Here is a 15,930-nt window from a genome sequence, read left to right as displayed (position 1 = left end):
GAGAACCTAACAGGTGCAGCCATTGTGGTAGGGGTGGGATGGAACACAATAGGATGGGACACTTAGGAATACACAAAAACTAGTATGACCGGTAATCCCTTAAGTGGCTTATATAAGAAAAAGCCAATAATCTAATAATGTGTGAAAGTTAAAGACCGTGATCCCATGGGCTACTGCAAACATGTCCTCTAGCTAGTTAAAGGTTTGAAAGAAAAAGAAAATTGCTAAATGGTTGTCAACAAGTAAATTTTACATAAAAATGTAGTTGCCTTCCATTAATATTATTTATTAAAACTTCGGCTGAAGAAATTGTTTTAAAGGAAAACAAATGTGTAACTGCATAAAACAGAAATTATCAGTGTGTCAATTAAATAAATATGTAAGTATATATAAAGAATAGATGAAAAGAAACAAAAAAAAATTGCACATTATTAGCTTCCACAGTTGGAAGAATAAAAAAACAAGATGTCAATCATCAGTACTAACTGATGACAAGGAAATTCATTAACTCTTAAGAGGTAGCATTGCACTAATCCACTGTCCCGGTGATTTGGACTGAATGTTTGCATCCCTCTCAAAATTCATATATTGAAATCCTAAGCCCCAGTTAGATGGTATTAGAAGGTGGGTCATTAGGTCATGTGGGTGGAGCTGCATTAATGGGATTAGTGCTTTATAAAAAGATATGCGAGGGCTTGCTTTCTCTCTCTCTCTGCTTTCCTCCAGGTGAAGGTATTACTAAGAAGATGGCCATCTATAAAACCAGGAAGAAGGCCTTCACCAACCCCAACCATGTTAACATCCTGATCTCAGACTCCAAGCCTCCAGAGCTGTAAGAAATAATTGTTTCTTGTCTAAGAACATTTAAGCTACCCAGTCTAAGGTGCTATGTATAGCAGGCCAAACTGGCTAAGATACCCAAGGAGAGGAATTAAACACTAAAATGGTCTTAGACGCGTTAAAAGGTTTTCCCCAACTTTTCAAGTCCCTTGTCTTGGGTTGTATTTGTGGGGAGGGGTTGTTTCGGGGTTTCTTTTGGTTTTTCCTGCCAGGTAGACAGAACTGACATAGAAAAAGGGCTGGAGAGAGATTCTGTTTGCGTAGACTAGTCCTGTGGAAAAAAACAAGCTCCATTAAAATGTCTGCCTTACTGGTTTCTGCAGGGAAGGAAAAATATGTTTCCACCTTTTTTTCTAAGTATTCGTCCTTAGTTTTGATTTTGGAAAGATGTTAAGCATTTATTTTTAGTTAAAAATAAAAACTAATTTCATACTAAAAAAAAGATCTTTGAGACCACTATGAATAGCTGCCAAACTGCTTCTTTTTTTTTTTTTTTTTTGAGATGGAGTCTCGCTGTGTCGCCCAGGCTGGAGTGCAGTGGCATGATCTCGGCTCACTGCAAGCCCCGCCTCCCGGGTTCACACCATTCTCCTGCCTCAGCATCCCGAGTAGCTGGGACTACAGACGCCCGCCACCAGGCCCAGCTAATTTTTTGTATTTTCAGTAGAGAGGAGGTCTCACCGTGTTAGCCAGGATGGTCTCGATCTCCTGACCTCGTGATCTGCCCGTCTCGGCCTCCCAAAGTCCTGGGATTATAGGTGTGAGCCACCGCGCCCAGCCGCTGCCAAACTATTTCTACTACTCAAAGGCTGATGACTTGATAATTTTTTTATTGAAAGGATTTATTCCCCTTGTTAAAATTTAGCATCAAAATTTGTGAATAACATTTCAACTTGAGAAATCTGACTTAAAAAATAAAAAAAATTGTGAATGACTGAGTGATAGTATAACATAAACTGGGTTACTAGCTAACAATGCATGGAATATGAACACCAGCGTACTAACTCAGTAGATGATGACTGCATGTAGAAAAGTAAAAAGTTTTCTGGGGGAAAAAAGAGAGATTGGAAGAAACCAAAATATTAAGATATGCAATCTAAGAAGTAGATTCACAGGGAATTGTTCCGTCCTATACACTTCATTGTAGATTTAAAGTACTTTATAAATTTTATAAAGAAAAGTAAAATATCAGTATACTAGAAACAAATAAAAATATACAGGTTGAATATCCTGCAAAAATCCAAAATGTGAAATGCCCCCAAATCTGAGAGTTTTTGAGTACCAACATGATGATCAAAAGAAATGCTCCAGTGATTTCCAGTGAAATTTCCAGATTTGGGATGCTCAACTGGTAAATATATAATACAAATATTCTAAAATCTCAAACACTTCTGGTCCTGAGCATTTTGAATAAGGGATTGTATAGACAATCTCTTTGAGAATTTTTTTTATTACTGGATGAGTTATAATACAACTCACAGGTCTATTAATAAACCATTTCACATTTCCTAATCAGTTTTTATTAAGTCACTAACCAATATTGTATGTATGTATTTCCAGTAAAGAAACCCTTCTAAAATCTATTTCCATCTATCTTATTTGGGCCATTTCCTAAAATATGCTCCAGTATCAACATTTTGCTTAAATTTAAAAACAGAAATTGTACATAATTTCCTAAACTAAATTTCCTTTATAAATCACCTAAATTCCCATTTTTACACATACAAATATCAAAAACTAAATAATATTATAAAGGACAGTTAACTGGTTTTATACTTTGGGAGGACTTTTTAGAGAACATTTAAGCAATATTAATCACTTAAGAATTTAAGTCAAAGCGAAGTATAACCACATAGTAACACAGAGCATTCAATAACATTCTTCAAAATGTAAACTTCAACAATACCTTCGTTCTTTGGATCACAGACAAATTTTCTTCAACTCCCTCCACCCAATAAAACACTTGAAAATACGGCATTCTGATGAATATATTAATTTAAATAAAGTAGCTGCCTTGTCTCAATGTTTCTTCATAAAATGTTTTAAACTTACATATTCACACAAAAAGAAACATTACTTCAAGCAATTCATATCGCATATTTGAATAATATCAGGCACTTTAGTATATTTTACCTGTCCCAAGGAGCAGAAGTCTCAAAAGATTCTCCTAATACATAGTATTCCAAAGCCAAGTCCTATTAACACACAAACAGAAAAATCAAGAAACTACAACAGATGCAGAAGAATCAATAACACTGTTAGTCTTTCATATTCATTGTTAGTATCACATGTTTCTCATTTAACTTCATCCACTCTTTACTATCCACCTCATAAGAGCACTGAAAAGTTGTCCCTGGAGTGAGATGCAGCCTCCGTAACTAAAGGAACCTTGTCTGTCTTATTCTCTGTATCCTTGGCACCAGGCAGAGTGCCTGACTCAGGGCAAGAACTCAAATTTATTTCTTTAGTGAATGGAGTTTCTATCCAGGAACAGTCTGTGTACATGTAGAGAATACTGACAGAACAGAATTTTAGTGGCATAAATAGTAAATTAACCAATATCGAAAATAAGTCAAGATCAAAGGAGTAGGAAGATCAAGAAGTGAGGGGCGGGGGGAAGGTGTTTAGAATGAGGAGATTTTTTTCTTAAAATCAACTTTTCTTTAAAAACAAATTTAGAAAACATAGTAATATAGTGCATCTATCTGAAGTGACAGAATAGATCAAACATCTGGAGGCACTTCTACTACGAAAATATTTTACAGTATAGAGGATATAATACTCATATTACAACTAACTTATAATACTTAATTTCTTTACCCAGAGCAAAATTTTTTTGTTATCAAAATTGGAAAGAAAGCTTCACAGAAGTCCAGAAATTTTAAAGAAAATTTTATAAGGCAGAAAACTCAACATATGTTAAGTTTTCTCTTCAAGTAAAATGAGTCATTTCGACCCACCTGTGTTTGGGAAAAAAAACAAAAAAATCCCCAAATTACTGATCTGATCTAAAGCATGTGTTTTTCTCTAATGCACTCATTTATTCAGTAAAAATATATTTAGAGACAATGGTATTAACCATTGTAAAACTTATAAAAACAGAAAACATGTAATCCCGGGGTAGGGGGGGCGGAATCCCTAACTTGCTTTTGACTCAGTTTTAACATTAACTAGAACCTTAAAAATTAAGATAGATACTCCAAATTGTGTCTATGCTGTACTTGTTACAGTTATATTTCATTTTCTAGAATTCTGAATTCAGTATTATGGGGAAAAGGCCAATATCCTCAGAGAAAATGCCTAACAAACAACATTTTATGTATATTCAAAATGCTTACTATGGGAAGAAACTATGATATTGACAATTGATAATTGTAGATATTATTTACAAGATCTACAATCATCTATTACCTTTCATGATCAGTACATCTCTTAATCAAAATTTCTAAAATGCTGAACAGGCAATAAATATACTTTTACTTATCATCATCACTGTGGGGGCAGGGGACAAAAGAGGAGGACTATATGCTTCAAATTCACTGCAATTTAACATTTAGATTTTAGCTGGGATTAAATTTTTGCTAAAATGAGAACATATTAATTCAGCCTTTTTTAGAGAAAAACATGTTGTACATAAGCTTACAATTGTTGTGTATAAGGTTCAAAATTTCCAAGAGAAAAATTAGTAAATTTAGTATTTGGAGGTGAGGGATATCCCAATCCTGATTTGATCTTTACATATTATATGAAGCTATCAAAATATACGTACCCTGTAAATATGTATATTTATTATGTATAAATTTCCAAAAATTTTTATAATTAAAACAAGAAAGCTGAGTATTTGTGGAAGCCAAATTCTCAATAGGATATCTGAAAAAATGACCTTTTAGAGTAAGATCATTCAAATTATGTAAACAGGAAAAATAAAAAATAAAAAAAAGTAACCCCAGCAACAGCAGAAAGCAATTAAGAAATCTGAATTTGTTACAAAGTAGAAAAACAAAACTAAATTGAAAAAATAAAATTTCAAAAGAACAATTTCATATCAGTAAATACAACAGACTTGAGATAATAAGACTATTTCAGTATATCGTAAGTAGAAAATCTAGAATTAGAAACATTTGAGTGTTCAAGTACACATAATTATTTCTTTAATTCTATAATCATCATCAGTGAACAAATAACTACTTCAAGTTAAATATCAAAATTTTACAACACAGTTAAAGATTTACACATCATTAAAACAGATTATTAAGTGAAGAATGTTGCTAAGTAAAACAGCTTGATTTTAACCAAGTAATGTTATGAATGGTATGCTCAACTTTTAAAAAGAGAAAGGCTCCATTCTTTTAAAGAGCAGAAAGACATATTAAATCATCTTTAACTTCTTCAAGAGCATATGGAGAAGGTTTAAATGGGCTTCTGAAGATTTGTAGCTAAAACAAGGTTCATGTAAAATGATATGCTAAATTACAGTAGCTTAAAATTTTAAAAAATAGGGAAGACAACTGCATTCACTTAAAGTAAGAAAAAGTATTGTTTGCAACATAAATTAAGTGGCAAGGGAAATATGATATAACTTACTCGAATGTATGCAATGACATAGGTCAGCAAATAACCTCTCTGTCCATTATCTTCTCCAGCTGCCAACCCACTGTAATTAAAGAACAAACTGTTAATAAATTTTTTATCTTAATCTCATTTATCATAAATGTATCAAAAAGCTGTCAAGAGAATAAGTTTGAATATCAAAAATCTGAAAACACTTTTAATATTTCTGTTTCATCTTAATTTCAAACTTTTATCTACCAAATAAAATTGACTCATAAACTCAACTACTTCTACCTGTATTCTCAAAAAAGCACAGTAAGAATTAACTATGAGAAACAAATAAGCTGAAATAATCTTCACACAAGTATTCTTATTTTACTCATCATATTCTTACTCATATATTCATATGTTATTATTGTCTCACTCATATTTGAAGAAATGTGACAACTGACTAGGAACTTCCCAATACTGAGAAGCTTCCAGAATACAAGATGAGTACGTAGTATTTGGAATGTTAGATGTGGTGTTTATTTTATGAAATTTATGATTTAAATGAGAGACAAAACATACTTACATAGAAATATTTTATAAAGCAATGTATAAACAAACACAAGACCAACACAGGTAAGGTCTTACTACTATGAACATATAAACTATCTCTTTCAATTGGAAAATTTCATCTATAGAAATTGTATTTGATGATCTAGTTAGAATTAATCCCATATAAATATATAATTCAGTCCAAGTACTCTTGTTTGTAAAAGTTATTCTTATTTTAAAAGACAATGAATGAATACTGTTTTTCCACTACCTTTAGTAAATAGTTTTTAATTATGCTTTTTCCATTATCATACAGAAATTAAAATTTTAACTTTAGTCAACTAAAGGAAATATTGTTTATCTTATTGCCTCAATTAACACCTTATAATTAAATATTTTCTTCTTCTGAAGTTGTGTTGAATTTGGTAGTAAGTAAACACTACAATGTAGATGTACTCTTGTTCTGTACAAATACTGTAAGATAATTTCAAGCTAAATGGGCTAAATCAAAATTTCCTGACTTGCCACTATAGGTAGATGGTGTTATCCAAAAGAAGTGGCAAAGATTTGATATAAGCAGCTCTAGTCTAGAACTACTTGAGAATGGGGCATAATAAAAAAAATGAAGGGGACTGTTTGTATTAGAATGTTAATGAGCAAAGAAGATAAAACTTTGGTCAAGCAGCTGAAAGTGAGAAGAAGAGATAAAACACAATTCTGAATTGGATGTGAGGTTGGAGGTAGAAAGACAAATAAAGTTTCAAAACAAAAGGAAAACAAGTCAGAAAACTGCTGTGGCAAGTGCTTAAAGGAAAACAGCTTAGCCCATAGCTCAAGTAGATATAAAATAGAGTCAGACTCTGAGTCCAAGAGAGAAAAAGCACCACAGTTCTAGGAAACAGAAACAGTTCATCCATCCTGAACCTAGTGGTGGAAGGAAAGGAAAAGAGAGTGAAGAGTAGGAAAAGGTGCAAGACACCTGTGTTGGGAATATTTGAGAAAAGAGAATGCCAAGTATGTATCTGATGAGAAGTAACAGGTATAAACATTTAATAGGCTTGCCTCTGTTATGTCGAGATGAGACAAAAAGTCCTACTTTTCAGTCCTAAGTCATCTTTCTTTAGACCCTCTTCTAATATTTCTAATATCTGGCAGTAGGGAGGAAACAGATCTGTTCACATTAGGATCCAGGGAGACAAACCACAGAGAAACATGCATTTTCTAATTCAAAGCAGGAAGAAATTGGATGTCCTTTCTAAATTCATAAGCCCAAAGAAGTAGAGTCAGTCTGGGCTTTACAAGGAAATCATAGACTTATGACTGAACTTTTTGAAACTTTTCTCTTTTTAGCTTTCAGAACTGTCAATATTCTAGCCAGAATTACCTTAAAATACAATATATTAAAGAATAGTAGGGCTTAAAAATCAAATGCTTCTAAATTGTGACTTTCGTAATCACTCCAAAATGACTGCATGTAGATTCAAACTGCTTTCTGTTAAAGTAGCAACATCGATCCCCTACTTCCTGCTGTCCCCACAAATTTCAAACATCAATTCAAGGTTTTTAAACAAATTTAAAGCTGTCTCACGAGGAAGGACTGGAAAGACTAATGAAAGAGGAATGAGAGACAATCTTTTTATATAAAAGGGCCATCTGGTGAACCTAATCACTCTCATGTTGAATTATATTAAACAACTTAAGCATGCTTTAAAAATAATGATAACATATTACCTTAAGTTCTATGGTAAATGTCAAAACACCTGTCATGAGTGCTGACAGGTAATGTTTATTCTGCTCTGCTCTTGGAGAAGTTAAAATACATTACTAGCAAACATGGATAAACAATCAAAGTATGATTATTCATTATGTGGCTACTATGTTCTGTTGGGTCATATGTGTTCAAAGGTATTGAACTATGTTGGGGTGTGAGTGAAGGGCAAGCAAAGAGAAAAAATGGCTAAGACAACACATAAAAATGCTCTAAATTGTTGGGAGTACTTCATAAAAATCAATGTAAAGCTAATAAGGCAGTAGAGAGTTTCATAAACAAATAAAAAAAAGGGATAGATGAATAATGTCCCAATTCCAAATAAAATACATGAGCTAAACTAGCACATGAAAACTGTAGCAGAAAGAAACTTGGTGGTGCTTTCCTTTGTCTTGTTACGCAGGAGAGATGATTGAGGATTGAGGGTGGGAAGAGTGGCATTTTACCTAAGTAAAATATCCTTGAATCTTCAGTGATTAGAACAAAAAATTAGTGCCTACAGAAAACTGGTGGGATACTAGAACTTCTGGTAGAAAACCAAAAGAAGATATTTCCAAGTATTAAAAACTTAAAATAGGCCAGGCGCAGTGGCTCATGCCTGTAATCCCAGCACTTTGGGAGGCCAAGGTGGGAGTACTGCTTGAGACCAGGAGTCTGAGACCAGCCTGGGCAACATGGCAAAACCCCATCTCTACAAAACACACACACACATACACACAAAAATTAGCCAGGCATGGTGACGTGCACCTGTAGTCCCAGCTACTCAGGCAGCTGAGGAGGAAGGATCCTTTGAGCCCAGGGAGGCTGAGGCTACAGTGAGCCATGATCATCAGGTCACTGCACTCCAGCCTGAGTGACAGAGCAAGACATTGTCTCAAAAAAAAAAAAAAAAAAAAAAAAAAAAAAAAAAAATTCGAAATGGCTCTAAGTAATCTAAGTAATCTGCCAAATAACAATCTGGGTTGTTTAAAATAGAAGATGTCCACATCTAATAAAAGGGAGCCAGAATGAAAGCACATTAAGAAATTAATTATAACTAAGAAGGAACAAATAACAGCAAAAAAAAAAAAAAAAAAGAGACCTCAAACGGAGCCAATCTTTAACTCTTTACCCTTGCTTTAAATTGAATCTCATTTACTATAACCTATTTTTAATGGACAAATTTGATATAAGTTTTGTTTGAGTAAGCAAAACTGCTAGAAGTACAGCAATAGTGCTTGGGCCTAAGTGTCAGTAACTGAAGGCAGCTGGATGCCATATTTTAAAGAAGATTCACTTATAGTTTTAATTGGTAAATGGATAGTGACATATAAGAAAACAAAACTGGCATTACTGACATTCATGTCAGTTGGTGGCTCAAATTAAAACTGACAAAATAATGCCTGTAATCCCAGCAGTTTGGGAGGCCGAGGCGGGTGGACCACGAGGTCAGGAGTTCAAGACCAGCCTGACAAACATGGTGAAACCCCATCTCTACTAAAAATACAAAAGTTAGCCAGGCGTGGTGGCATAAGCCTGTAATCCCAGCTACTCAGGAGGCTGAGGCAGGACAATCACTTGAACCTGGGCGGGAGAGGTTGCAGTGAGCTGAGATCACACCACTGCACTCCAGCCTGGGTGACAGAGCAAGACTCCGTCTCAAAACAAAAACAAAAACAAACAAAAAAATCCTGACAAAATGTATTGACAAATACCTAAAGATGAAAATACACTGTTTTACAGGTGGCACAGTAATTAGGCATAAACAAAGTAGAATAAAAGATATCAGGAAAATATAGTATTCACTTTCATTCATTCATTCAACAATTATTAAATCAAGTATCTAGAATGAACTAGACATCAACAGTGATGCACAAGAAAAAGATAGGTCATGCCCTATAAAAATTATGAGGCACAACAAACAAGCATTATGTCATCATCCTACCCCATTCTAACAGGAAATGTGACACATTACTAACTAGTAATGAGTTACTAGCCATACTTAATTGAAATTATAAAGATAGATCCTAAAAACTGAAATTCCTCCGTGTGTGGGTGTGTGTACAGATGTGGAGGTGTGTGTGAGCAGAGAGACGACTGAGGTGAAACTAAGCAAATTTAACTCTATATACAGTTATTTAAATGATAAAGCAAAATGCACCCTTCCGTTTCCCTACAAGCCCTTCTTAGAAATTATGAAATCCAAGTAAATATTTAAATACACAATGAACAATTTTTTAAAGCTTCAGTCTCTAATATTTAAGGCTAGAGTAGGTTTTAAATGTCCTTGTGTCTTACTAACATCATATGTTTTAAGAAAACAGTCCTTTAATCAAATTACATACGTACTCCCTATAACTTAGAAACTAAAAAACGGGTACATACATAGGGCTAAATTCCTTCTGGGAAGGAAAACATGTACATTTCAAAAATTCAAACAAAATGAGATGACCTGAAATTCAAGCCATCTGGTCATTACATGGATTTTATAGCACAATTATTTTTAAGTGATTTAGTTAAAATATCAGCAATTCCCAAAACAGCTATCGAGAAAAGATGAAAGATGAATAAACTTTCTCTTTTACTGAAAAAATTAAAATTCCATTTGCCAATTTCAGAATAGGGTAAAAGTGAGACATTTTCAATACTTAAAAATAGTGCAAAAGAAAACTAAAATTTAAGTCTAAGATTAGACTCGTTTCCCCTTTAAGAATACTGCACGTTAACACTAAATTCAGACAACCTAGAAATAAAGGGCTAATATTAGATATGAAAAAAATACATAAAAGTGGGGCATTCTAAAACACATGGGTCCAAATTAAGTGTTCATTTGTTTTCTTAAAAAAACAACGAAAAAGAAATGAAAATAAATATTTACAAAGAACTCATATTAAGCATAATGTATATGATATATTTTAATCCCTGAAATCAAAAAAGAAAAGATTAGTGTCTAGAAACTGTTAGTTTATGTACTTTAAAAGGAAATGAAAAAACACAGTCCTGATAAATGGCATTTTCACTATAGTTCTCATCAATCAGTCTTATAATCCATCAAGAAGACAGAGAGAAACCACCCTACCATTATTCAGTTGGTTATAGATGTGAAATGTTTTCTGTTTCTTTATACCAGCACAAAACAGTAAGTGACAGGGGGTGGAGTATAGATAATTTATCAAATACCTTCGATTAAACACAATTTCCTTTTAAAAACACACTAGTAGCATGCTTTATACATACACTATTATCACCACAGAGTAAGAGGACAATGAATTTTCTATTTTACTCTAGTAGAACAAATATCATGAAATTGACATTAATGTAAAAATCTAGGAAAAATACAATGTTTAATAATAATATATATATGATTAGACAAGAGCAACATATCAATCTAACTTCCTAAAAATTCTGGATGTAAACCAAAACAATATTTTAAATTTACTATCATAAATTACCACAAATTTAACACTAAACTGAAATTAATAACTACTTTGAGACATGCAGTCTGTTTGGAGACATTAATGCCTAGTACTTTAATAATTGCTTGGTGATATTAGAATCTTAGCTTTTAACTTTCTTTCTCTTGGCATTATGAACTTGAAGCCATACCCAAATTTTGCAGCAATATCATACACTTGTTTTTCATGTTGAAGAACCTTCTCACGATCCCCCTCAAACAGCAATGTGGCTACACTTAGCTGATTTGGGTCAAATCCTTTAAACTACAAAAAAAAAAAAAAAAATTTATTATTACAGATAAGTCTTATCCTACAAAACAATAAATCAAAATAGATTTTGCTCTTTTCCTTCTGATCTGGGCTCAAATACACTGATTTCTTAAAAATTGAGCTTTGGAACTTTACATGTCAATCACTAAGAATGTTTAATAAACCTATTTAGAATTACAACGTAGCAAAGCTATTCAGCATAGAAAAAACACTTTATTTCAAAGTATGCCACAGTGTTAATCATAATAACATATTGCTTATGTAAATACAACAAATAACTTGTTGAAATAATAACTATGATAAAGAATCAAATAAAAAACTGCAGAATGATAGAATAAAGTAGCTGGATATATTGGGCGGGAAGCAAAAATCAACAACATCCCTACATACTAACAATAACTTCTTATTAAATAAAGTTTTCAAAGGCGATCTTATGCATAAAACAAAAACAGTATCTAACAATCTTAAAAAGAAATATATTAGGAAACATATCTAAAACACATCCAAAAAAAGATGAGTAAGACGTATGCTCCCAAATGCATAAACTAAATATTATAAACCAGTCAATATTTCTCCAAATTAATGTACTAGTTTATTCCAATTCTAATTAAAAAACACAATGAACTTCCTAAAATGATGAAAAGTTTCTAAAATTTTTCTAGAATAATAGGTGATGGTGATAACAAGGAAAATTCTGAATAGCAAGAGGGAAAAATAGACCTACAACAATGAAATCTATTTAATTTTTCAAGAACAAAAAGCTCATTAAAAAAGACTGAGATGCACTAAAATGGAATCTATTTCTTAGATAAGTGTATAAGATATGAGGCATAGCAAATCAATGTATGAGAAGCACAGATTAATTAATGGTGCTGCCACAACTGGTTAACAATTGCAGGAGCAGGAGGTGAAGATTAATTTAGATCTTTTTCACATAATAAAATTGAAATAAATACAAATAGTAATAAAGACTTTTTTTTTTTTTAATTCTCATTTAGTATAAGAGAGAGAGAGTGAAGAAAATGGCCCTGATCATATTTCTGGAGGAAGGAAGGCTTTTCTAAGCTTAGACTATATTAAATAATCACAGGAAAAGATGTAAAAATTTGAAACTTTTACACCAAAAAAGAAAAATCCCTATTAAAAAAGGAGATGCCTGACTGGGAAAAAAAAATTACTTACAACATTTATGACAAAGGACATCTAATAATTCCAATCTCAAAAAAAGATACCTCAAAGTACCAAGAAAAAAACATGAAGCTGCACACCCCCCACCACCAACTGGCAAAAATAACCATATCCAACGAATTCACACAAAAATTAGATCTAGAAAATAAAAGAAAGTGTTAACGTTCAGTCTCATTGGAGCTTCAAAAAACATGAACTAGAAGAAAGTACTGTTTTCCCCCTGGTAAATTAAAAATGTAACAAAAAGAATCCCACATGGAATAACAAGGATGCAAGGAAAAGAAGGCACACATGTATTATAAGATGGCTTAACACTCTAGGAAAATAATTCAACAATCAAAGGTTAAAAAAAATCCACACTCTTATTTCACTTTATGGATACCTTCCATAAAGGAAAAAATTCAAACTATAGAAAATGTTATGAAAACAAAACTGTTCAAATGCAGTGTTATTTTTAGAAGCTTCAAAACTGGAAAAGAATTATTAAAATTTTCTGAAATTGACTGCCTGATTTACTTAATATTTATTCCAACATGAAAAATTGTAATTCTGAAATGTACATAGCAACATGGAAAAACACCCTTATAATAGGTGCATGTGGGAAGAAAGCAGAAAACAGATATCTTAAGCATTTAAAATTTTAGCATTTTATAAAAATTCTTACCTTTGTAATATAAAACTTTTTTAATCCGTCCAAAAATGATGTAAAAATAGAGGAAACCTGAGGTTTAAGAGCATGACCTAAGAAGAGAAAAAAGTTTATATTAATAGGTTATTCTATGTTTTTCAGAAGATCAAGAAGCTACTCCAACTTACAATCCTAAAAGAAAGTAAAAGTTTTCACAACTTTAATTTTTAAAATCTTCCCGTGTTATTTACATAAATATTTATATTACGATATATAGTTATATTAATATTTGCTACATTTATCTTCTTTCAAATGTCACAAACAACTTTTTATTTACAAAACCCATTATCAATTTGATTTTTTAAGTCAAATTACTATATGTAATTAATACTACACATAGTTTAGGTTTTCTTTCAACGGTATGGTTTACACATAATAAAATTACTTCATTAATTTTTATTTCATTAAGAACACCCATAGTGGCTGGTTTTACTTTTTTTTTTAATTATATAGAAACTATTCAGAACTATAACCAAATATGGAGTTAATGCCAAGTTTAAGGTTGTTTCTTAATTAATTGTTAATTCATCCAGAATTCTTGGCATAAAACTAGCAATTGCTTCCTTAATCACACCCGGAGAGTTAAAATTGCCAAAATAACATAAATGGAGTCTCAAAGTCTGTTAAATTAACATCTTTGCCTGCAGATTAAGCTTAATTGAGTGAAAACCTTTTACTGTTTTCTCACTTTTCAGAAAGTAGTAACGACTCAACTCCTATGATTGCTACATTTAAGAGTCATGCATCTGGCCTCAGTGTTAGCAGCCCAATTCAGAAAAAGGTGTCCTACCATTTATACAAAATTTTTATAAAGAATTTCAGTCTTAAGTCAAAATTATCTCCAAATAAAAAGTTTCTTTTTTAAAAAAAGCCTTTAAGGTTTGGGGATTTTGTTTGTTTTTAAAGTGTAGGCCCTTCCTTTCCTTCTTTTAAAATAGGTGCAAAGAGCAAACTAGCTGTTTCTAAAACTATCACTGGTAGTTTTTTTCTATCCATTTTTTATAAGAATCTCAATCTGTAATACTACTTACTACATTTTTGCTGATTATAATAGGAAACTGTGTTACATAAAAGACCAAGTAATAGAAGTCTTAACCAGAGGCTAAGAATTAGATATCTATGCTATACCTGAGGCATTAAAAAACAACAACAAAGAAACAAACTGAACTGCAGGTTAGATAGAGATCAACCTAGCAATCTTTTTGAGCTCCTGGATCACAAGTAAGAGATACGCTTGGGGATTTTTTTCTTTTATTTTAAACTATCAGAGATGCTTCCTAGTATAACTAGCGCTTTAAGAGACAATTTCTAATATCTATAAAGATAGAAATAACGTATCATCAAAACATTCATTTCTGGTCCCAAATGGAACTCATCCTATATTAACAACAATTAGAAATACATATATAAACATTTATATATTGAATGTGCATGTTGTGTTCTTGGCAGAAGTTGAAATTATCTATTCTTTATACAAAAGCCTTTATACAAAAGATTCGCTTATCTTTATACAATGCATGCGGACTCCATATGATACTACTCTGATATGAAATAATCCTTAAGGGTAAATGTTCACCTTAACTCATCGAGATTTATATGCACAATTTCCATTAATGCTAGTAGAATTACTCACATACATCTGTGATACTAAGGTGACATGATAGCTTTGAAGAATAAATTATTGTAAAAGTGATACTGACTTTTAGGTGGGTCAAGCATTAGTATCAACTAGATAATATTATCTTTTACTTTTTCTTAAATATGTTGCCTAACAATATAATTACATTTTAAATATATTCTAGCTATTGTGGGTTTTTTTTTTTTTTTTTTTTTTTTTTTGAGACAGAGTCTCACTGTGTCGCCCAGGCTGGAGAGTAGTGGTGTGATCTCGGCTCACAGCAACCTCTGCCTCCCCGGTTCAAGCAATTCTCCTGCCTCAGCCTCCCGAGTAGCTGGGACTAGAGGTGCTCGCCAACATGCCCAGCTAATTTTTGTATTTTTTTTTTTTTAGTAGAGACAGGGTTTCACCATGTTGGCCAGGCTAGTCTCAAACTCCTGACTTCAGGTGATCCGCCTGCCTTGGCCTCCCAAAGTGCTGGGATTACAGGCGTGAGGCACTGCACCCAGCTGCTATTGTGGTTTTTTAAAATATTAAACTCACTTCCAAATTTACTAGCTGGACAGTTTGATCAGTGAATTTTCTGTTATTTCAATGTTAATCAAGTCATTTAACAGGATTTATTAATTATCTATATTTTAAAGCAGTGGTTACAGACAGTGCAAAAACTCCTGGGCTTTGTAGTCAGACAAATCTGGGTTCATCCCCAGCTCTACCACGTATGATTTGTGGACTGCAGTCAAAATAATGAGTCTTTGAGTCATTTGTAAAGTGGGGATACCGCTCTGACGAACAGTCATGAATAGAATTTTATAAAGTGTGCTATTGACAATGTAATCAGTACTATGCTATCTAGGATTTGTTCACCCCCTTGCCAGTTTGATGATTAATTGAATCAACATATAAATGCCTATTATGTGATAAGTGCAGGTGATAGAAAAATGACTAAGAAACATACCCTAAATTCGAGAAACTTTGGTTTATAAAGGACATCTTTGGATTATTTCAATATACACAATGATATATACCATTT

General features: G+C 32.5%; 1 protein-coding gene across 3 annotated transcripts in view; it reads right to left on the bottom strand.

Annotated features, from left to right (window-relative positions):
* AGPS (alkylglycerone phosphate synthase) overlaps positions 1-15,930 on the bottom strand; it is a 149,458-nt gene that overhangs the window by 31,091 nt on the left and 102,437 nt on the right. For all 3 annotated transcript variants that reach the window (XM_003815523.5, XM_055108799.2, XM_063595447.1), the window contains 4 exons: positions 13,256-13,332; positions 11,285-11,397; positions 5,425-5,494; positions 2,974-3,035 (listed from right to left, as the gene is read on the bottom strand). In XM_003815523.5, coding sequence (XP_003815571.5) covers positions 2,974-3,035; positions 5,425-5,494; positions 11,285-11,397; positions 13,256-13,332 — 322 coding nt within the window. The remainder of the gene's footprint in view (positions 1-2,973; positions 3,036-5,424; positions 5,495-11,284; positions 11,398-13,255; positions 13,333-15,930) is intronic.

Source organism: Pan paniscus, chromosome 13 (genome assembly GCF_029289425.2).
Source record: "Pan paniscus chromosome 13, NHGRI_mPanPan1-v2.0_pri, whole genome shotgun sequence".
NCBI lineage: Eukaryota > Metazoa > Chordata > Mammalia > Primates > Hominidae > Pan > Pan paniscus.
This window is presented reverse-complemented; position numbering and strand designations above follow the sequence as displayed.